We start from the raw sequence: 22983 nt of genomic DNA, 5'->3' as shown, positions 1-22983 counted from the left end.
TCTCATGCTGAGATCACCTGAAATTCATCCAATAATCTAGTGGTTTAATGTGAACAATCATCATACAGTATTATACATGTTTGGTATCATTTGAAATGTCTCAGTGCGACTGGTACAAAGGTCTCATTCCCAAAGAAGTAAACCAAAAGGTAATAAGGTATTTAAGAGTTTAGAGATATCTCGCACTCAGAGGAGGGTGTCTTCCAGGCAAATGGCATCCTGCTCCTAAAGGTGTAAACTCAATGCGAATTCCCATTGTTAGCAAGTGTTTCCATGTGAAAGAAGTTTCTGTCTATATAATGAAATGCAACAAGAGGCTCAGGGCAATTCTGTAACTCAGATCAGCCTGTGATACGGAGTGTGGCCGAGGCTCAGCATCATGTACTTTCTAATGTGTCAGGTTCGCATCTTTTCTCTTTATTCCAGAGCATTTGATGTTTTGTATTTATTATCTTTTGAACTGATTATGTAATTGGCATGATACATTTCCCTGACAAAATAAATTGTAAACATTTGATTTTATTCTAACTGACTGACATTATTTTCAGTATAGAGTTAAAAAGAATAGTCAAACATTCGCTCACATTTAGTGATGCACAGATATCAATAAAACCTTTTCATTTATGGAGTCAGATGAAATAACGAGGTAATACATATGAAAAAAATGTATTTCATTTAATCAAATGGCTTTGCCACGAGGAAAGACGGTAACGCGCAGAAACCTTCCCCGCTGACCGGATGCCTCCATTGGGCCGATTGAGTCGGGCTTACATCATCAAAAACCTCTTCATTAGCAACATTCAAAAACTGACCTCTGGTATAATCAGAAGATTTATAGCCATAGTATTTGAGTGTTTGTATAAGTACATGAATGACAGAAATATGTCTGGGTATATTATAAATGCGTTTTATTGTCATTTTGAAAAAGAACAAAAATAAATCTGTCAGAGTTGCCAAAACATTACAAGTAACACTTCAGCTCCAACATTGTTATAAACTAATAGCTGCATGAGCTATATTTGCATTGTTGCTGCATTTATACAAATTGGCCATTTTCTTTAAAAACGTCATATTTGAGGCTTTTCAAGTATAGCTTAATGTCTACTGCACATGGCAATCAGTATACACAAGTACTGATCATAATTTAATGAACTATCCAATCTCCATATATCAAAACAGAGATACTTTGTTTTAGACATCAGCTTATAAATGTTTTTGTGCCAATTGAAAACATGTTTTTCTCTGCAAAGGTCAATGGCCCATCATTGTCCAAACTACTATTTACAATACAATACAATACAAGAAAATAAAAATTAAATGGTTCGTTAATCTACAGTAAAATTAAGTGCAAAACAGGAAGAATATAAACAATATTGGTAAAAATCGATGTATATTAAAATGACTGCATTTAAACAGTACCATAAATCATGATGGTATCATAGTCTTAGAACAATATTTATGTGGAGAAAAGGGAAAAGTACTGACCGTTAGAGCAATAAGGCAAAATGTAAGACATCAGAGGTTGGATAAAACTTTCTTTTTTTAGCTCTGTTGACACAAAGTGTGCCATCTTGGACTTAGAGTTGTCACTTTTTATAGCATGGACCATATGAATGACAAAAACTTTGGTGGATTAGACCAATAAACACACTATTGGTTTAATCTAGTACGATACTTCAGGCAGTTGTCCACACAGAAGCGAAATATTTAGTTCTTAACAAAATTTCAAGTCAAGCCAAAAGAATAAATAATTACTGCGCTTTCCAAGTACTGTAAGTGCAAGAAATTGCTGGAGACTCAAAGAGCCTCTCAGTAAAAGGCCACAATAATAGAATATATTAACTACAGAAGCCCAAATATCTACTTGGCAAAATTGAAATGCCCAACAGAAAATACGCATAGGATCCAAACCTTTTTAAGGCTTTCTTGAGTTGTTTTTAAAGTTACTGATGACCCAACACTAATGACTGTAGTGTGGAGGATGAACAGATGTCTAGCTGTCTCCACGGACAGTCTTCCGGAGGATCCTGAGACGGGACATGACCTCATCCCAGTCCAGATATGCTCCTTCTAGATGTCTTGCGTTCTGACCTCGCGACAGGTAGCTCTTTCGGCCATGCAGCAGACGCCAGTTATCAAAGGTCACCAAGTCACCTGCGCAGAGATCAAATGAACAACCAGCGTCAGTCCCTTAATGGATAAAGTCCCTTAATCTAAATAGATGTGCAAAAAAAGTTTCTAAATTCTAATGTTGTCATATTTGGTTTAGTAACAAGTATAGCGGCAATGGGGAAGCTTTAAGGATTCGAATTTGGAATAATTCTAGTAAATGTTTTTGAAAGACTGAGCCTAGTCCCAAATACAAAAGCCTTCTAATGTAGAGAAAACCTTAATCTTTGTCTACTGTCAACTATAGTACAAATGTGAGTTAAAACAATCTTAATCTGAAATAGGTAAACGGATGTACTGACCTGGTTCCATTCTGTATGTGAACACATTCTCAGGCCTGCTGAGCAGCTCCACAAAGGCCTTTAGAGACGAGTAGAAAAGCTGAACCTGATGCAGAGGCAGATCCAGCACAGAGTCTCGTGTGGCGTTGTTATAGTTGATCCTCACAACCCGACCATCAGAGTCCACACTGCACATTACAGACATTTTTGTATTAAAAACTATCAGGATTTATGAGAACTTTACAGTGTCTTGTTGTCGTTTATAAAAGCAACCTGTACAATTCTGTGTTGCACTGTAGAAAGCAACTCATACAGGTGTGGATCAACATTAGGATGGAAAATAGGATGATTTTTGTAATGGACTATCCCTTTAAACGTTCATTTGTAAATATTTTGCACTTGCGAGGCTCAGTTGCACAACTGGCCATGAGATGGTGCCGTTTAGTACATTAATGACGTATAGTCAATGATGATGATGATTACAAGTGACAAAGCTAATCCATTGCATTAGCTATGCATGATTATGTGAGTGGATGAGGGATGAGTGAGTGTGTATGCGTCACAGTCTGTCTTACTCTATAATGTGGTTTTTGGACTGCACGCTGAAGTCACAGTAGTCAGATCCGCTGTCTGTGAAATCGACCCTGAGAGAGGAGAGGATGTTAAACGCTTCAGGATCTTCTCTCCGGAGCTGCTCCGCCATGTGAAACCCATCAACCACTTCACTCTCACCACCCTGTTCAGCCTGACAGACGCAATGCAGGAACTGCACCTACAATATACATATACATATACATATATGTATATATAAACAGACACACTCATGCAGGGTGAAGTCAGCCAAAGTGGGACATCAGCTAAATTGGGACAAATAAGCTCTTTGGTGTAGTTCTTAAAAAAAAAAAAAAGTGTGATAATGGTGGGTGGTCTTGAAATGTCATAACAGTACTTCATTTAAAAATCTACATTTGATTGGTCAAATATAAGCCATACAGCATGCGGGTGTTCCTACTCAAGTGCTGGAATGTCTGAGAAAGCACATGTTAGGTACCCATACATAGTTTAAGTCTAATCAAATTGTTTAAGTCTAATAAAATTGTTAAGGTTTAATTTCTAATGCAAACAGTATTTAAATATACTATATACATTTTTATTACATTTGTTCATATGATAATTACATTTTATGCAATGATGTGCAAGTTTCTTCGTTCTATTATTATTTTTTTGTTACCGTCCCAATTTACCTTAATGTGTTAGATAAAATGGAACAGTAGCATTCAGCTAAAGTGGGACATCCTATAAAATAAAAGATAATAAATTGCTTAATGTGAAAAGTTGTATTTATTTTTTTACAGAAAATGTAACAAAGCTATAGGCAGAAAGGAAAAAAATGGGGGGAAAAACATGTCAGCTAAACAGGAGAGGTATCAGTGGAGTGAAGAAAGAATGAAAGGGACGAACAATGAGTACATGGTAAGACTGGAGGCAGGCCAGGAAACTAAATGTCTTTTTATTTGGCCAGGGCATGGTGTGTCCACCCAAAAAATCCACCCTTGAGAAAAGAGTGAAAGGTGTTGTGAGTGGATGTAGTCATGCCACTGGCAGAAAAACAATTGTGTCATAGTCGTCTGAGAAGGAACTATAGCAAACATGTTAAAGCTTCTTTTGCAAAGATGTGCAAAAAAAAAAAAAAAAGCTTTTAAATATGCAAAAGCTAATGGAATTAAATGGTTTTCTGAACAAAACAACAAAGCAGGTTATTACTGTTTTTACTAGTTGTGCATGAAACATCATCATCGATTGCATTGTCCCAATTTACATGAAAACGGCTGTAGAATAAAAATGGGTTCTTATCATGTTTGAATCTCTGTATATTAAAAAAAACAAAACAAAAAAACACCCATATTCCTTCAAAAAAACAGTTGGAGATACAAGAGACATTGAGCATTTGTTTAAAACATTAATAGTGTAGGTAGAATAATTTATTTGTATTTAAAACACAGTTTACCAAAAAGTGTCCCAATTTTTTATATATATATATATATATATATTTTGTGTGTGTGTGTGTGTGTGTGTGTGTGTGTGTGTGTGTGTGTGTGCGTGTGTGTGTGTGTGTGTGTGTGAGCGTGTGTGAGCGTGTGTCTGCGTGTTAGTGTGTGTGCGCGCATGTACACTCACCCCAGGTGGATGGTGCAGAGCAGGGTAATCTGTGTGCAGGCTCAGCTCTCCAGAAGTGTACGCAACATTGTTAGCCTTGGGCTTGTCCTGCACTTGCCACGTGTGTCTGTGAAAGCACAGGGTGCGGGGACAGTGGATCAGAACAGGTGACCATGGCTTTGTAAAGTTTTACTGCTTCTCTCCATGTATTTATTGTAGGAAACCACAGCTGTAAAATGCTTTCTTGATTTAGTACCATCTTGAGAGTAAATTTAAAGACTAAGGAATCACTGCAATGTACAAAGCAGACACTTTTGTTATGGCAACACTGCGAGAACGAAGTGATTTTTTGGTGGTGAATTCTTGATGAACCTGCTCACTGCAAAAAAAAAAAAAATAATAAATAAGTAAAATAAATGTAACAATTGTATTAAATCAGCATCTGTTTTTTAATAAAAACATTTACTTACAGAAGCAAAACTGTGTAAGATAATAAAACTTGTTTTCATAAAATAAATCTAATATTTATATATATCATAATTATTTCTCCTATTTCCCCAATGACAAGTTTTTTTCTTGTTCTAAGCCTAAATTGTTGGATTTATGCTTTAAAAAAGTTCAATGAGGTATGAAGAATATTTTTTTTATATTCTATACCCGGATGATGCACTCATTTAAAGGAACACTATGTATCTTTTCAACCTTCATGATATATTTCCAAGACCCTTGTGATGGTACATCGACTTACAATAGGTTGAATGACATGTCTGCCATAGCCTGACGGGGTCTGTATCGCTTTTACTGGCACTGCGTAACTTCGGAGTTCGGGTAGTAACCCAAGCACAAAAAGAACTACAAAATTCGACTGCTTTACGGCATACGTCACTTCCCCCACCACTTCCTCAAATTTGGACGTGAGAGGCCAACCAGCGTTTGTTTTCGGCTTTCGTGCGTATGTTTTTGTCATGGGGCTGTTTACACCTGGCCACTTCATGCGTTTTCTCAGATGGAATAGCTATCCGATCGTGAAAAGACCAGGTGTAAATGCCCTCCGAAACGCATTCGAGACGGATTTGAATCCGATCGCTCAAACCACTTCAGGAGGAGGTCTGTGCCGCATTCCAGACGAAACTGGACAAGTGTAAATGCATCTGGTTGTTGAAACCACATATGTGAATTGTACTCCTCCCAAAAAAAAAAAAAGAAAACCGTGTGAGAGCGTGTTATAGGCTATATGTTATTGCCAGATATGACGACGCTACTGGAACACGCATCACCACAGATGAGCAACTGAGCATATTCATCAAGACAACGTGCAAACTATCGCAAATCAAAGTGAAATTAAGTCGCAGACGCTTATCACACAATCATCATCATTAAAAGTAAAGAAATGAAGTGATCTTACCAGGGCTGTTACTGCTCTCTCTTATTGCAGTCTTTGAATTTGAATTTTAGCTGATGATCAATAAAATGCTGATGATCAATAAAATGCAGTTCATATCTGTTGCTTTCGGTGACGTGCACTCCATTAAATCTGCATATAGCGCGAGAATTGAAGATCGGATTTAAATTTAAATTTAATTTAAAATTTCTCCACAGTGTGCCTTTAACTGAAAAGTTTAATAAAAAAATGAAGTGTGGAATGTTGGACACTTCATTGACTCAACTGTTTCAGCTTTAATTATGTAGCAGAAAGGGAGGGGTTATCAGACTGTGAAGCTGGATGACAAAACAACCTTAGAAGTGCAGTATACTGCAGTATAATGTAAGTGCATAGTATATCGTTTTTGGCTACATATGGCTAACTCTGTCACATTTTACATATTGTCATGTATTATTAATGTGTGTTGTCCCTGATTAAATAAACAAATAAAAATAAATAAATAATGCGCCATATGAGACATAACACAAGTCTTACACAATTTTGCTTCTCCTCTTTTTACTGGAAAACAGTATTTTACTGCAGTTTGTTAAAGTATCTGTTTAATAATATAAAGCAAATTTAGATTATGAAATGATGTTACAGTAGTTATTGTATCAGGTTTGCTTATCCAGAGCTAGATGAACTAACATAATGATTCAGTTCCTAATGAGACACTATTTGAAATTTGACTGTTTGACTCTGTGCCCAAAAAAGGCAGGCGTGTTAGCACAAACCTATAGAGAAATATAGGACCTACATAAAAGACCAATTTCCTCCTGTTATCAAACTGAAAACAACAGAAAGGAACGGGAATCATGGAAGAGGGGTACAGTAAATGTGGCTTTTTTAAACTGAAATGAGGCAGATTAGTGGTCTCAGTAAGATAGTTAAGACAGTATTAGACCAGAATCCTCCATGAGAGACACACCACGGTCTCCTCTTTCAACCAGAAGATCCCTAGCCAATGAAGTCTTGATTTGGCAGATGCAATGCTTTTTGTTCCAGTCTGGGTCAGGTGAAGCTAATTTTTGGCCAGTTTGACTGAGCTCCTGGGACTAGCATGGTGTTAAATCACTTAGCCTGTCACTTAACAGGTGTCAGCTGAGAGGGAGCTCACATGCAGGACTTTGTGCTTACAGCCAGAAGCTCACGTTGTGCCTGTTTCTGTTCTCTCTTCTCTCCAGATCCTCTATCTGTCAGTCCCAGGCTGTGATTTCAATACACTCATCCTTCCCTGAATTTTTTATTTTTCTCTGTATGTTCTAATGAAAGGCTTTGTTGTCTGGCAAGAAAAATAAATCAGAATTGTATTGGTTTAAAATGGTTTGACTTTGGGCTCACTAATAATCTTCCAGTAAATCTAGAGCAAATGGAACAAGTTTAATTGACTGTAAAGCAAGGCTCTTTCACATCATCTCTCATTTACATGCTCTCAGAGGCAGTTTTCTGAAAACGGAATATTGTTCTGATTGTTGGCCAAAAGCTTTCAAATGATGGTAGACAGATGACTCATTCCGTGATATCCATGGTAATCTTTTACGGAACAGCCTTACGGACCGGCTCTATGGTTGCGTTACCAATTTGACACACTACTTCACTCCCAGGTCAAAAGCCAAGATGTGTGTGGCAGAAACAGACATATTTTACCTTTATCTGTAGTCTAGTTTAAGTCATATCAACCATTTATTTATTGGTGTCTAACTGAAAAAATAGTTTTTAGCCTTGCCTTTAAAATAGCTTTTAGTCTTTCTTAAAATGCTGTAAAAGTTTTGGTGTTCAAGAAAGCTAGCTTATACTGTATATACCCGTATGTATAGCTTAGACGCAGTAAGATTTTTATTCAACAAGGGGATGCATTAAGTTAATCAAAAGTGACAGTAAAGACATTTAATATTAGAAAAGATACTTTTTCAAATAAATGATGTTCTTTTGAACTTTCTGTTCATCAAGAATTATGAATGGAATGCATCATGGTTACCACAAAAATATTTATCAGCACAAACGTTTTCAACATTGATAATAATAAATATTTCTTGAGCACCAAATCAGCATACTAGAATGATTTTTGAAGGGTCATGTGACAGCTTTGCAATCACAGGATTAAATTACATTTTAATATACATTATATTAAAATAGAAAATTATTATTTTACATTGTAATTATATTTTAATTATTATTTAATTTCCACAAACTACCAACCCCCAAAACACCAGGGCTGCATCCGAAATCGCATACTTCCGTACTATATAGTAGGCGAAAAAACAGTATGTGACAAAAGTAGTAATTTGTCCGAATTCACAATACTTATACAGTAAAAGAGTAGGCAAAAAGTACCCGGATGACCTGCTACTTTTGGCGAGATTCTGAAGTGTGCATTTGATGGACACTTTACTATCCCATGAGGCTACGGGAGAGGATTTGTGAATGGCGAACCTGGCGAATGTAACACGTCCAGATTACATTCATACTACACACATTCAAACTATACAGAACATACTTTTTTTAGCTGTCGTGAAATAATTACTTATTCAAAATAAGTACCTACTCAAGAGAGTATGGGATTTGGGACGCAGCCCAGGTCCTTTAAATGGCCTTGTATTCCTTGGCCGTTGGAAAGAATCCTCAGACCTAATGAGACGGGTGCCCATACCACTACAGACCCCCTACCATGTTTTCAACAGACATTGTGGGTTGAGGGACTTTTTCATTTCCTTCAATTATAAACCTGTCCAGATGTAAAGCATTAAGGTGAAAGATCAGACCACATTACTAATCACACCATATTCCGTTTTCCATGACTGATGGGTTTGTGCCCTTTGCAGCAGGTTATTTGTCTTTGTAGATCTTGGAGTGAGAATGACAGTTCTGGCATAATTGGCAGTTTTGCCTAGTTTTTGATGTAAACACAGAGTCGCAGATGTTCAAAATCAGTTTAGCAATTTCTGAAATGGTATTTTTGAGAAACTAACTGTACTGCCTGCGACCACTGTTTGGAATGGCATAATTATTTTTCATATAGTTTCCAGTGACAGATTACATACATTTGCACTATACAAATAGGCAGTCAAAGAACCACCAAGAAGATTTTGTTCTTGATCATGAGGTAAGTACTAATGTCAGCAGTATAAGAATGACTCCTATTACTATAATATTTCTCTAAAATGTCTGCATTATTAAAATTACTTTATTTGCAACTTCTGTTTGTGTCTTTGCTCAATAATCCAATTGTTAAATCAATCTAAATATAGACATTGCACTGCTTTCCTTAGAGAACAGTCGAAGCTACAGACCATACCCGTAAAAGGTGAGGCGTAGATAGCCGATTCTCTGGCTCAGCCTGGCCACCTGGCCCTTCTCCGCTGGAGCCCCCCTCAGGTAGACGATGCCAATGCGCCGCAGAGCCTCCAGCCAGGCCAGAGCAGCCTTGTCATCATGTAGAACCTCCTGGAAGTCGGCTGTGGGGATCTGCAGACCAGAATCCCAATACTCACGCTCTGAAACACAGATACAACATCACAAAGCAATTACATAACTTAGCGTCTAGAATGACCCTTTAATTTACTTTCGTTTAATTCAACGTTCTTTCATGGAAACCAGCCTCTTAGACTGAACTAGCTGAAAGTTTTCCACTCCTGGAAAACCGAGGTCCTGAACTACAATCATTACACCATAACAAGAATTCCCAAACGTGTTTTGTTAGCCAAGCCCATTAACTAAAATGTTTAAAACGGGTAAGATAAATTTCAATAATGTAAAAACACAATTGCATGCTCAAAGTCGGTTAATAGTCACATGACATGCAGGTAAATAAATATAAACATAAAATTATTTTTTATTTTCGTAATTTTATATTTTTATGATTTGATTAATTATTTGCTTTTCATCAACTCACAAACCTCCTACAGTTCCCCCACGAACCTCCATTTGGGAAATTCTGCATTGGAAGGTCCAGTGGCAAATTACAAAGCAGTCAACAATGACTAAAGTCTACATTAGTATGTGGGAATGATGTCATCATTACTCAAAAAGTAGCTAAAATCTTTTCCAAGCTAAACATGTTTCTCTCTATCTTTCTTATCTCTGTTACTCGTTCTCCTAGCACCCTGATTTACAATGCAAATAAACACATGATAGAAACTTCTCACTTACTGTATAACCATCACTAATGCCTTTCTTCACATAATGAAGGATTGTGAGTGTGTGTGCATGTCAGGGTTGAGGCCAGAACACATTGGTCAGAACACTGTGTGAGGGCCTGCATGTTTGACTGTGAAGGAATACTGCTGGAAAACTCTGGTTCTTATGTCTACTTCCACAGACGACCTCTAGATAAGTGTGCATGTGTGAGCATTGCAAGCACATTATGCCTGTAATTCACTGCTTGGACCTTTATGCAGTGGAAGCATCTTTCAGCCCTGCACTTTGAAGGGTTACAAATTTAAGAATCTATTTCAAATATGTTTTAGATCTGCTTATCCTATTTCCTTACATAACATCACATAAAAAACTAAGGTGAACTATACTGTATTGGGCATTCAAGGTGAACATGAGGGCATCCATTTACTGATTAGATTTAACAGTTTCCTTTGAAGGGGTTTTGTTAGTCTTTGATCTTTCTACTAAGAGTTGAACTATGTGTGAATGTTTACCTAGTCTTAGTTCTCGTGACCATGTGTTGTTTATACAATTTGGGGGGTACCATTATCTCAGTTGGGGGTAATTGCCTCTATTGTCTTAAGATGATTAGATTCAGTAGTCATCTCTAAGGCTGTGTGTAAGTTCAACACCTTTAAGGACAGCCCACTGAATTGCCTATAAGATACCATTTAAAGTTCCTTCAGTCAGATCATGTTGGAAGTACTACAGCAACGTACAGCGGAGTTCTCAATAAAGAATAACTTCTGTTGAACGCGATCCCAACTGTCTCCTGGTTTTGCGTCGATGAAAGAAAACTTTACAACATATGGTGCCGTGACCCAGATGGAGAAAAAGGAAACTCAAAGAACTTTTTCCAGATGAAATTTTTCTGTACAACCAACGATTCGGTGAGTTTCACTCCATTCAAAGAACCAATGCAGACCAGTACAAATTTGTTTTTCCTCTGCGCCGTTCAGAGAAGAAGTTAACAAACAGCTGTAGAGTTTGGTTAACTAAAGATAAGCCTCTAAAAAAGTTTTTCTTTTAGAGATGAAATTTATCCTCTGTTGCTGCCAGGGAAGATTAACAGTTACATGTTAATATTGTGTGTATGCTCTTGCTAGAGAAGACCTATCTGTAAGCTAGAGAAATTTAGCGTCATGTGCTAATAAGATTGTACCCTCTGTTTGTAAGACAGTAGAGAGAAGGGTTTTTTTAGTGTTTGTTTGTGGTAACAGAAATTCACAAAATGTTTAGGAAAAGTACTAGACAGATTACACCTTTTTGGACAGATAGTGAATTCAAGTCTTTGTTATCAGAGCACATGGACTCCATCGTGACTGAGCCAGTCAGATTGAATTTAACAAAGAAATTTGGCATTGATCCAGACAAAGTATGGTCAATTGAAGATTGTAAGAAGGTACTAGGAGAAAGTATTCGCAAGAACAATGTGAAAGCCATTATCTGTTGTCACAGAGAATTTGGTTTAACACTAGCTACAGAACAGTCTAAGCGCAACTCAGAGCTAGAGAAACAGATCAAGCTCCGTACTAGATTATCTTCTGTGACTAAGAAAGTAAACCGCAACAAAGATGCAGAAAAAACTGATGTGGAAGAAGTTAGTCAGCCTGATAACAATTATCCTGACTTAAAAGCTTTCTTTGAAACAGATGTAGCCGTCCAATCAGTAACTGATGAGCCTGTAGATTCAGTGCAGGTTTGTGGGGCTAGGAGAAGATCTCAGGGAACTGAAAGTGTTACTCCCAACTCTTCTGTTGTCCAAATACAAACTGTTGCCAAAACATCTTTAGGTCCTAAAGATGTAGAGAGACTATCCCAGAGCTTACCCTCAGCACGCACAAATTTTTCTGAATTTAGGAAAGCATTGATCAGTAAAATGCGTCTTTATGACATGTCGTTGGCAGAAGTTACACAGCTGATATCACAAATTCTAACTGAATCTGAATTTAACAGTTTTGAGTCTGCTGTTACTTCCGAACTGCAACATGTCAGTAAAGGCGATTTGAGAGAAGGTGTTTTGAAAATCCTAAAGAATATCTTAGGACCCAAAATCAATTGGTCGAAAATTACTAATTGTGTACAAAAGAAGGGTGAAACTGTTTGTGAGTACACAGAACGATTCTGTCAGTCAGCTGCAGTGTACAGTGGAATTGCAGACACGCCAGAGAAGGTGTTAGGTGATAATGGCCCTTTGGTTCGCACATGGTTTCATTGTCTTTTGCCAGAACACAGAAAGGCGTTGCCTTACTTAAACATCACATGGTGTACGAGAACCCTGCAAGACAACTTGGACAGTTTAGCTATTTGGGAAAGAGATTCTGATGTCAAAGAGAGAGTAAGAATTGCAGCAGTTTCTGTTATGGTCAACTCAGAGAAGAAAAAGAAACGCAAATGTCCTAGAGAAGCCAGTTGTTCTTACTGTGGCAAGCACGGACATTTTGGAAAAGAATGTAGAAAAAACAAAAATAACTTAAGACAAGTTAACAATGTTATGCAGCTTTTACTACATTTGTTTGCTACTTTGAAGCAACCCCTCCCCTCGTCATTGGACTCGTGGGTAAGCTTTTTGAGGTGTTAACCATTTGGGCTGTGATTGCTTAATCTCCCCAGTAACTTACAACAAAGATGAAAGACTTATTGATTGTCACAGCCTTTGTTTGGGGGACATTCAGTATACTCACAGCCTTAAATGTTATACCACAGAATATTGCAATCAGACACCATCCTCTGTTAATGATGTTTATTAGGACTGATGTTTCACTGGAGAATGGAAATGTGCCAATTTTCTCACACACTCTACAGTGTGCACACAACAGGGACAGAATAGGACACATAGACCAGTGCGGAGCCCATGGAAGAACCGAAGTGCAACAGGCCTCGGGGGTCAGCCATGTGGTGAAGATTTCCTCATCCCCCTCTTATCCTCACCTCACTGGTCCATAGGTGTCAAATCAATTAAGAAATAGGGAAAGAATGAAACAACAACAGCAGACTCTAAAAAAAAACAAAAAAAAAAACATACAACTCTAGTGTTTGAAGAAATACTGCTCTCTGTTTTTCTGTTTTCTGTCTTACAGTGTGCAGATAAAACTTGATGGCTTTTCCGAGATCCATATGCAACGACCGTCTCATCTGCGTATGAAGCCCCAACCTCAAGAAGACAACCAGACCCACTGCTGAACAAACTATCACAAAAGAAAATGAAAAATACACAACGCAGAAAATCCACGGACCCTAAATTGCATGTTTTGTTTCTGTGTCAGCATGCAATTACAGATGAACAACACAGATCATGCTTGTGCCTATAACTTTTTCAAGTTACAAGAATGAACTTTTAAGTGTCTAAATTTGTATTTTTTGTGAGAGTTTTTAAGAACTCTCAAACGGGGGACTGAAGGGTTACAAATTTAAGAATCTTTTTCAAATATGTTTTAGATCTGCTTATCCTATTTCCTTACATAACATCACATAAAAAACTAAGGTGAACTATACTGTATTGGGCATTCAAGGTGAACAATGTGAAGGGCATCCATTTACTGATTAGATTTAACAGTTTCCTGTTAAATCTAAACAAAGGGGTTTTGTTAGTCTTTGATCTTTCTACTAAGAGTTGAACTATGTGTGAATGTTTACCTAGTCTTAGTTCTCGTGACCATGTGTTGTTTATACAATTTGGGGGGTACCATTATCTCAGTTGGGGGTAATTGCCTCTATTGTCTTTAGATGATTAGATTCAGTAGTCATCTCTAAGGCTGTGTGTAAGTTCAACACCTTTAAGGACAGCCCACTGAATTGCCTATAAGATACCATTTAAAGTTCCCTCAGTCAGATCATGTTGGAAGTACTACAGCAACGTACAGCGGAGTTCTCAATAAAGAATAACTTCCGTTGAACGCGATCCCAACTGTCTCCTGGTCTCTGCTTCGATGAAAGAAAACTTTACAACAACCTCCTTTTCAGATTCTCTCAATTTAGAAAACTATTCCACTGGATACATGGTCACAGTAGAGACTTCAGAGACAATATAGTTTAGGACCAACAACTAAAAGAAAAGTACTCCCCACCAATTAAGTAATTTTCCCCAATTAAAGAACTCACATTCACAAGTTTGGGGATAGTACAAGTTAAAAAAAAAGAAAGAAATACTTTTGTTCAGCAAAAATGCATTAAATTGATCAGTGACAACATTTACAATGTTACATGAGAAATACTGTTAATTTGAACTTTCTATTCATAAACTTATCATACATATAGTAACATTGATAAATTGATAAATGTTTCCACAAAAACATTAAGCATCAAAACTGTTTTCAACATTGATAATAAAAAGAATGTTTATTGAGCACCAAAGCAGCATATTAGATTGATTTCTGAAGGATCATGTGACACTGAAGAATGGAGTAATAGTTGCCATTACTGGAATGAATTAAAATATATTTTACAATTTTACAGTTTGATATACATTTTTGATCAGATAAATGCTGCCCTTCTCAATCTGGCAGCTATTGTTCTACCTTGTTGTTACAAATTTCCTTTTTCATAGAGGCATCGGCCATTTGTTTACTATCGAATACACATTAGCTGGACTAGCCTGAAAAATGTCCTCAACTTTTTTTTTGTTGAGTTTTTTTTTTTATGAGTTCAGCTTAAGAAGCTTGGCCACCCAGCTGACTAACTAAAATACTATTCTGTTAATACAACCCCATAGTTATAATAAAATGTGTAGTTTTAAAATGACAAAATGCAGAGAGAGGAAAATGCTAAAAACGTCATGGTATACACTGACAGAAGTATGAATAGAATATGCAATCATATAAACATGCAATCAAGCTAATGCAAACAAAACCAAAATGATCTGAGAGAGAGAGAGAGAGAGAGAGAGAGAGAGAGAGAGAGAGAGAGAGAGAGAGAGAGAGAGAGAGAGAGAGAGAGAGAGAGTGCGAGAGAGCTGGGCACTGGGCCCAGGGTGAAGTGGTTCAGTCGGTCCAGGTCAGTAATGTTCAGCTCTTATAAGCGTGTAATGCTCAATAATCTCTGTCTCACTGACATACTATGATTTCCTGGCAGGGCTGATGTCGACTTCAGAGCCAGCCGAGATTAATATCATGTTATCATTCTATCCAGCTGGTGCCTCTGAGACACTTTAATAAAAATTGACATTATTTTTCAATGACCCTTTCAATCTCTAAAACAGACGGAAACACATTTATGCACACAAAGGCAAGCAGGAAAAGAAAGGTGTCAGCTTATGTGTGTCTGAACAGTTTCCATCAGCATTGCCTCTGTGAGTTTTCCAGCTATGGTAATGTGAAGCTGTGGCTGCTGTTGGCAGACCGTTATGTCCAGTCAAACTCTGTCAACAGAGTCCCTACTGAGAGCTCAGCACAGAGCAGAGTTCACTAGGAACAGGACAGACAGAAGCTCTCAACCACTTACAGCAATCATTTTCGGGGTTTGGAAAATGGATTTAAATGATTTGAATAGCTCAAATTACATATGCGCAGCATCCTATGCGCTTCAGTTCCTATGCGCTTCTCAAATAAATTAAGTAAGACACCCCATTTGAGTCAAGCGATTAGTTTTCCATAAAACATTTGGAAAAATAAGGTTTTAAACTACTTCAACTGTTATTTAAGTCATCTTAATCTTCGGTCTGTGTCAGTGTGGTCTTTTTCTGTGTGGGAAGGGTGAACTGTTTTTCATCTAATGCAGCAATGTGACTGTTTGGCTATTTTGAATTTAGATGAGAACAATGTGGTCTTGGTGCTCTGAAGGATCATGATGTCATGGCATACATGATGTCATCTGAACCAGGACATATTGTAACCGCAGTAAAGCACACTGTGCCTTCTTGTAAATGGGACACTAAACATCAACACTAGAAAACTCCTTTAAGTAATTCAGTTCACTGAGGCATAAAAATCCTACTGTGAGCTGTATACTTTCAAGAAAAAAAAAAAAAAATGTATAAAAGCTAGAAACAATAATCAAAAGGCTTTATCATAATGACATAATTAATGAGCCTAATTACCTATTCTCTCATATATATATATCTTCCCTCAACCTCTTATATACTGTATATACAACGGTAACACTTTACTTGAAGGGGTGTGCATAAGACTGACATGACAGCTTCATAATCATGGCATGACACATGTCATGAATATGAAGGAGGTTGTATGCATGTTTATGACAACTGTCATTAAGTGTCATTTTCTCAATTATGACATTTTTTATGCAAAGATGACATTGTTTGAGATGTCTTTATGACAACTTGACATAAACCAATACATCATAACCTGTCATAAATGTGTCATAAACATGACATAGCAGATTAATTATCAAACTTAAAAAACTACTTAGCTTTATGGGTTAACATTACATTCAACTGTCATGTGGTTGGTTTTGACATTGGCTGTCATGAGGCCATTATAACTGTGTCATGAATATATTTCTGACCACTTTTTTTCCAGTATTCCAGTATTAGTTATAAAATAATTTGACAGTATTAACACTTAATGACATTTTAATGACAAATTAAATTCATATCACTGTAGTTGAGGTCAAGACAAATATTCATGACACTGTTATAAAATTATTTGACAGAGTATTAACACTTAATGACACTTTAATGACACATTCAACTTGTACCACTGGAAAAAAAGTGGTCAGTAATATAATGTAATGTTAACCCATAAAGCTAAGTAGTTTCTTAAGTTTGATGATTAATCTTCTATGTCATGTTTATGACATATTTATGACAGGTTATGTTGTCTTGGTAATGTCAAGTTGTCATGAAAAAGACACTGACAGGTTATGATGTGTTGGTTTATGTCAAGTTGTCATAAAGACATCTCAAACAATGTCATCTTTGCATTAAAAATGACATTATTGAGCGAATGACACTTAATGACAGTTGTCATTAACATGCATAAAACCTCCTTCATATTCATGACGTGTCTTGTCATGATTATGAAGCTGTCATGTCAGTCTTATGCACACCCCTTCAAGTAAAGTGTTACCAAATATATACATTATTATCATTTAAAATAGCTGTTTTCCATTTGAAGATTTTAAAGTGTAATTTTCCTGTGATGGCAAAGCTGAATTTTCAGCATCATCAGTCTTCAGTGTCACATGATACTTCAGAAATCATTCTAATGTGCTGATTTCATGCTCAAGAAACACCATGGAGGACACATTAGTTGTCTACAACTGGTGCTAACCAGTCAGGAAATGGCTAATGCCAGATTACTGCCCAAGACAGACATATTATTGCAAGGTGTGTGCTTTACAGACCTCTTTCAGGCAGACTGAAGCAAGTTTATATGGGAGGTCTTAAAACAAGTGGCAGAACCGTCATATTATGTGCCAGTTAAGGAGCTTTGTTAAACACATGCAAACCTTGTGTGTTTTACACCTCAGCTGGAAGCAGACACTTGCGATGTGTAGTCTATGCTTTAAACCGTGGACATTTATTGGTTGTCTTTCACTGTTTTAGGGGGCACGAGGGGATGCCTTTTGTGCCTTTAAACTAAACAGCAGCATCATTTCCTAAACTTTAGAGAGAAAATCACAAGGTTGAAAACAACAGTAAGATCTGTAAAACTAAAGAACATTTGTGGTGAGCAGAATCTGTTTCAAAGCCCCGATGACATGCATTCATTTAGAAAATCTAATCTTAAAATCTCAAGACACGCAAATATGTGCAGGATGCTTGTTCTGGCAGACACATTGCTCAGGCTGCTTCAACCACAGCATCCCTCAAGAGCGGTGTATAAGCACAACAGCTCACTCTTCTCAAATGGCCTTAAATCTCTATTCCATGTGGCAGGAAGTGGAAAAAGTCTTTCCACTCAGGGGTGATTCTGGGGAGACATGCCTGCACACTACAAAAGTAACTGTGGTCCAGACCACACATGCAACAGATTAATTCAAATAATGCACAAATATTAGCCTACATGAGTGCATTTCAACTTTATATTAATTCATTAATATAAATGAATTAATTAAATGCTAGTATTGTTAATCAGAAAAGTATACAGTTATTATTTTATAAGTTTATTATTTTATATAAATAAACTTCAATATGGTATATGAAAAAAATTGAATGGCCATACATTATAAACCATAGAAATATTAGAGATGTATATACTGTACTGTAGGTGAATAGAGATGGCTAATACAAAGATTAAGGCAACAAAGACAAATAGATCATGGTGAACTCACCATTAAGGAAGAGCTCCTCTTGCAGAGCCTGTCTTGCCTCAGAGGAAAAACACCGTTTCTTCAGCCAGTCAGGATCAAACTCACTACTGTGCTGATCAGGCCAAGTTATGGACACCTATAATGAGTTTTATGAAAACAGGTTTAAGGATTATTGGACTATGACTTATATTTAAAGGGGTCATATAATGGTACATGCACTTTTACAAGTTGATTGTACTGAAATGTGTGTTGGCAGTGCCTGTACACAACCATCATAAAATGATAAAAATCCATCCAGTGTTTTTTTTTTAATCTTCTTATATGTTTCCTCCTGTCTCAAATCAAGCTGTTCGATATTGTGACGTCACAATATCGACGCCCCTCCCACGATGGTTGATTGACAGCAGCGTTTCAAACACAGACCTGCCCTCGCGCCCTCGTGAGCGAGCTGTCAATCATAGCATGTCAATCATAGCGTTCATTGTTGATAGCTGGAGTGCTGAGTAGAATGGCGTCTAACGATTGTGGTGTTCTGTTCTTGGGTGTAATAACGAACACAGCAGTCATATTGATGATGTTTCTAAATCCGTACAGCTGAAGACGCAGTGGCTGAGTTTGTTTTCGAAGGGAATATTCCCCACGATCAACGTCAATGCTGTCATGTTTGCGCGAATCATTTCACCAGACTGCTTTACAAACGAGGGTCAGTATAAAGCTGGTTTTGCTAAGAAGCTGCTCCAGAAAAAAGGATCAGTACCAACTATTCGTGTTCCTGCTGCACCTCCAGAAGAACAAGTGGGTGTAACGTTTTATTGACCTTTATATTAATCTTTATATTAATCTTTGCAAATAGCTTGCACGCTTCACGATGAATGTGGCTATTTTTACATTCAGGGTACATTATGGCATGTTTTCTATGTACGACGTTCTCAATATAATTCATAATCCCACGTTTATAATGAACAACGCGTAATGGTTTTTGTATTATTATTTTAAACGGTGTACGCACAGAACAGAGGGGCGGGGTGAGCAAAGCTCATTATCATTTAAAGACACATGCACTGAAACGGCGTGCTGAAAACAGAGCTGTTTTTGACCAGGTAAAATGAGTGTTTTCTTACAATACTAATGAGAATTTTTAATTAAAGTATATTACAAACTTTTAATTTAGACCCTAAAGAATCATATTAGCTTGTACAAAAATGACATTATATGACCCCTTTAAACTTGACTGAAAAGCATTCGCAAAAATAAAGGTTCCATAAGGGGGCTTTCGCAGGTATGCCACAGAAGAACCATTTTGGGTTCCTGAAAGAATCTTTCAGTGATCAGTTCTTAAAATAACCATTTTTTCTTGTGTAAAATTTTTACACAAATTTTTTCTATTTGGGCAATGTTCTCATTTACTCACGCTCATTTCGTTTCATACTTAAATGAATATCAAGCTTCAAAAATGACATAAAAACTTCAGTTGATGGGAAGATTAGCAGTGAATAAACCTGAAAAACAGCACAAATAAGGACTACCTTTATTTTATGCTTATGGAATGCAGCCGCTTTAGTCCCCATCTACTTTCATTATATTCAAAAGAGCAGTGTGGACATTCTGCACATCATCTTTTTACAGAACATTCAGCAGAACATCTTTATTCCCATTTGAAATTACATGATTACTAAATGATAACAAATTTCTATTTAGGATGAACTATCCCTTTAAGCTTTGCTCACCAAGAAGACCAACCTTATTGTCCATCAGCTGGACTTGGTCCATTCCGGTGTGCACGTCCAGATCTGACATCAGCAGCCTGCGTGCTTGCGCTGACTGCAGCGTGCAGAGAGGACACTGGCAGTTATCCCTCAGCCAGGTGAACGGATACAAACTACAACTCCCATCATCCCAATCGATCTGCAGTAGTCTCTCCTGATCCAGTGCCCGGGCCTGCCTCACTCCGAGACTCCCCCCAGTGAAGGGCAGAGGAGCCGCTGCCAGTGTCTGATTCCCAGTATGAGGCGTCTTGATCAGTTGAGGACGACTGCGTGTCCCTTTAAGAGCCTGGAAAGCACCTCTGGACACCCAGCGAGTAAGAGAGGACAACATCCTGATCCGTGAGTTGCTGCTGCTAGTCTGAGGACACAGAAAGTATGAGGTTATTGTGTTCATATAACATCCACTCCCCTTCACATCCTCTTGTACCCAATAATGATTCACCACAGCAGAATGTACTGTTGTAAACAATAAATATGACTGATGCACAGGTGTGTCAAAGGTGTGTCTTAAGAATCATATTTTGAAAGCAGTCTCTGAAGTTCATCAAGGCTACATTTATTTGATCAAATATACAGTATTTTTGTGACATATTACTTTTATTATTATTATTATTATTACTTTTTTCAGGTTTTTTTTCATTAATAGAAAGTAAAACAACAGCAATTATGTAAAAATGTATTTTGTTGTAACATTATAAATGTATTTACTGTCACTTTTGATCATTTTAATGCATCCTTGTTAAATAAAAGTATTAATTTCTTTAAAGTAAACATCTTACTGGCCCAAAACATATGAACAGTAATTAAATAGAAAAATAAATGTAAACAGAATGCAAGTGACTGGCAGTTTATTGTGCTGTTGGTCTGACCGTCCAAAAGCTGAGCCAGCTCTTGATGAATGATTACTGCAATTACATCATCCAGATCTGATTTATCTGAATGACTGTCAGGGCGCTTATCTTTGACAACACTAAATACAATATAAATACACAGTCTTACATCAAAGAAACCAAGATTAAAGCGAGCTAAGGTGACTTGATGACTTTAGCACTGCCACACTAATCAAACTATGACTTACTGAACTCTGCACTTCACCTTTACTTGCACTAGTAAGAAGAATTTGACTCTTTCATGTGGAACACTTCAAAGAAACACTCAAGGCTATACCTTTGTTCTGCGTTTCATAACCCAAACAATAATAAAAACAATAAATTGTTTTATGTAAATTTTAGAATGTCAAATTATGAGTGTTGTTAATCCATTAATCCCAAATTATTTTATTCTGTTGATAGCTGTGGTTTCTTGTGAGATTTATACACCTAACATTCCATTATTCTAATAATGTATAAAAATACACAGTCATTTCAATACAAAGTAAGTATTTTTGGCTTTACAGATACCATGTTATCTTTATAACGCTTACCATTTTCCTCACACAGATTAGGCTACGAATGGGTTTTTATACATGAAAATACATAGACCTAGCTTGTCTATCAGGCAGCAATGCAATAATCACATTTGTGGGTCCATGATAAAATAAATATAATAAACAATATGTTCAGTGTATCGTAAACAGACCTTTGAGCATTGGTTATGTAATGTGCAAGCACCTTAGCTCATGTGACCTACATGTCTCAGGGAACACGGAAGTAGGTGAAAGATCACCACTCCATTCCCCCTGCAAACAAACACATTGCCTCCAGCGTTACGACAGCACGTACACACACACACACACACACACACACATTATAGTTGTCATGGAACAGAAATCAAACCAACTTCAAAATGTATTGTCTTTATTTGGACTTGATAGCTAAATATGTATCTGCCTTTGTTATTTCCGGGTATTTTAGCACTCTTTCTAGCGCTCTTTAGTAAATAAACAGTGAAGCAACTGACAGAAGGTCTACCCACAGGGCATCAAATATTACACGGGCAATTTGAAGCGTAACCTAATAAACACAACAACGATATCGATCTTTCTTTCATTAGTCAAACATGATACACGCGAACTTCCATTTATTACATAGAATTCAGCTACCATATTTCATTTTCGTTATTTAAATTTGATGAGAAATGAGAGAGAAATACAAGCAGGCACTTACCGTGAAGACGTGGGTAATGTAGCCGCGGTTATTTCAGCCTTATATAGTGCTGAGAAGCGTGAGAACTCAATGTGCTGGAAGTAGGTGAAGGTTCACATGCACTATAGCGCTGCTGCTGCTGTTGCTGCTGCTGCACACACACTCACTGGATCATCATAATGTGTGTGTGTGTGTGTGTGTGTGTGTGTGTGTGTGTGTGTGCTGCACTGGATCTGACTCTTGGCCAAAATTACGCGCGGCTTTGCTCGACAACTGTTCTTTTCAATGCTTGTTTTTGTAACTGCATTTTATTGGAGCTGGCATGTGGGTTTGGCTATTATACATATTTAAAGGAATATGTAGGCTAGGCCTACCCACACATTTGTAAACATAAATATATTAAACTGCATTAGGCTAGGCTATACTAGGCTACAGTAAGTAGCCTAAGGTTATTTGAAGACCAGCAGTAATGATTTCGTTTTTGATTACACAATAATGTTGAATCAACTTTTTTTATGTAAAAAAAAATTAACAAATATAAATCATATCAGAACTTTTGCACCTTTTACAACCTCTGCAATACCTCTGAAAACCAAACTGATATTCAGAGAAAAAACTAACAGCATAACATTTTTATATCCACTAAACAAGTCACAAACAGACATGCTGTGCGGCTGTGATGCCTGAATACTGGATTTTAGCCCAGGTCTCTTTTTTGAAGATTATTGGATTAGCAC

At 37.1% G+C, this 22983-nt stretch overlaps 1 protein-coding gene across 4 annotated transcripts; it reads right to left on the bottom strand.

The window, feature by feature from the left end:
• Positions 1–891: 891 nt before the first annotated feature.
• Positions 892–22481, bottom strand: bbox1 (butyrobetaine (gamma), 2-oxoglutarate dioxygenase (gamma-butyrobetaine hydroxylase) 1). 4 transcript variants are annotated; one of them, XM_084107527.1, is made up of 9 exons: positions 22268–22481; positions 21792–21840; positions 20137–20520; positions 18418–18532; positions 9326–9524; positions 4629–4734; positions 3026–3222; positions 2472–2638; positions 892–2154 (listed from the first exon to the last, which is right to left on the bottom strand). In XM_084107527.1, the coding sequence occupies exons 3-9, from the start codon at positions 20491–20493 to the stop codon at positions 1994–1996; spliced, it is 1302 nt and encodes a 433-aa protein (XP_083963653.1). In that variant the 5' UTR covers positions 20494–20520; positions 21792–21840; positions 22268–22481; the 3' UTR covers positions 892–1993. The 4 variants fall into 4 exon arrangements, with proteins under 4 accessions (XP_083963653.1, XP_083963654.1, XP_083963652.1 ...); XM_084107528.1 differs by having other exon boundaries at positions 21741–21840; positions 22268–22437; XM_084107526.1 differs by having other exon boundaries at positions 21773–21840; positions 22268–22437.
• Positions 22482–22983: the final 502 nt, after the last annotated feature.

The sequence above is a fragment of the Abramis brama genome (genome assembly GCF_963993115.1).
Source record: "Abramis brama genome assembly, chromosome: 3".
NCBI lineage: Eukaryota > Metazoa > Chordata > Actinopteri > Cypriniformes > Leuciscidae > Abramis > Abramis brama.
This window is presented reverse-complemented; position numbering and strand designations above follow the sequence as displayed.

Bases quoted from the DNA above. Each gene is read 5' to 3' on its own strand.
- bbox1 (XM_084107527.1), bottom strand. From the start codon at position 20,493: ATGTTGTCCTCTCTTACTCGCTGGGTGTCCAGAGGTGCTTTCCAGGCT. The intron at 9,525-18,417 runs GTGAGTTCACCA...TCTGTGTTTCAG, and splicing joins AGAGGAGCTCTTCCTTAATG to AGCGTGAGTATTGGGATTCT. The intron at 3,223-4,628 runs GTGAGTGTACAT...TGTATATTGTAG, and splicing joins CTCTGCACCATCCACCTGGG to GTGCAGTTCCTGCATTGCGT.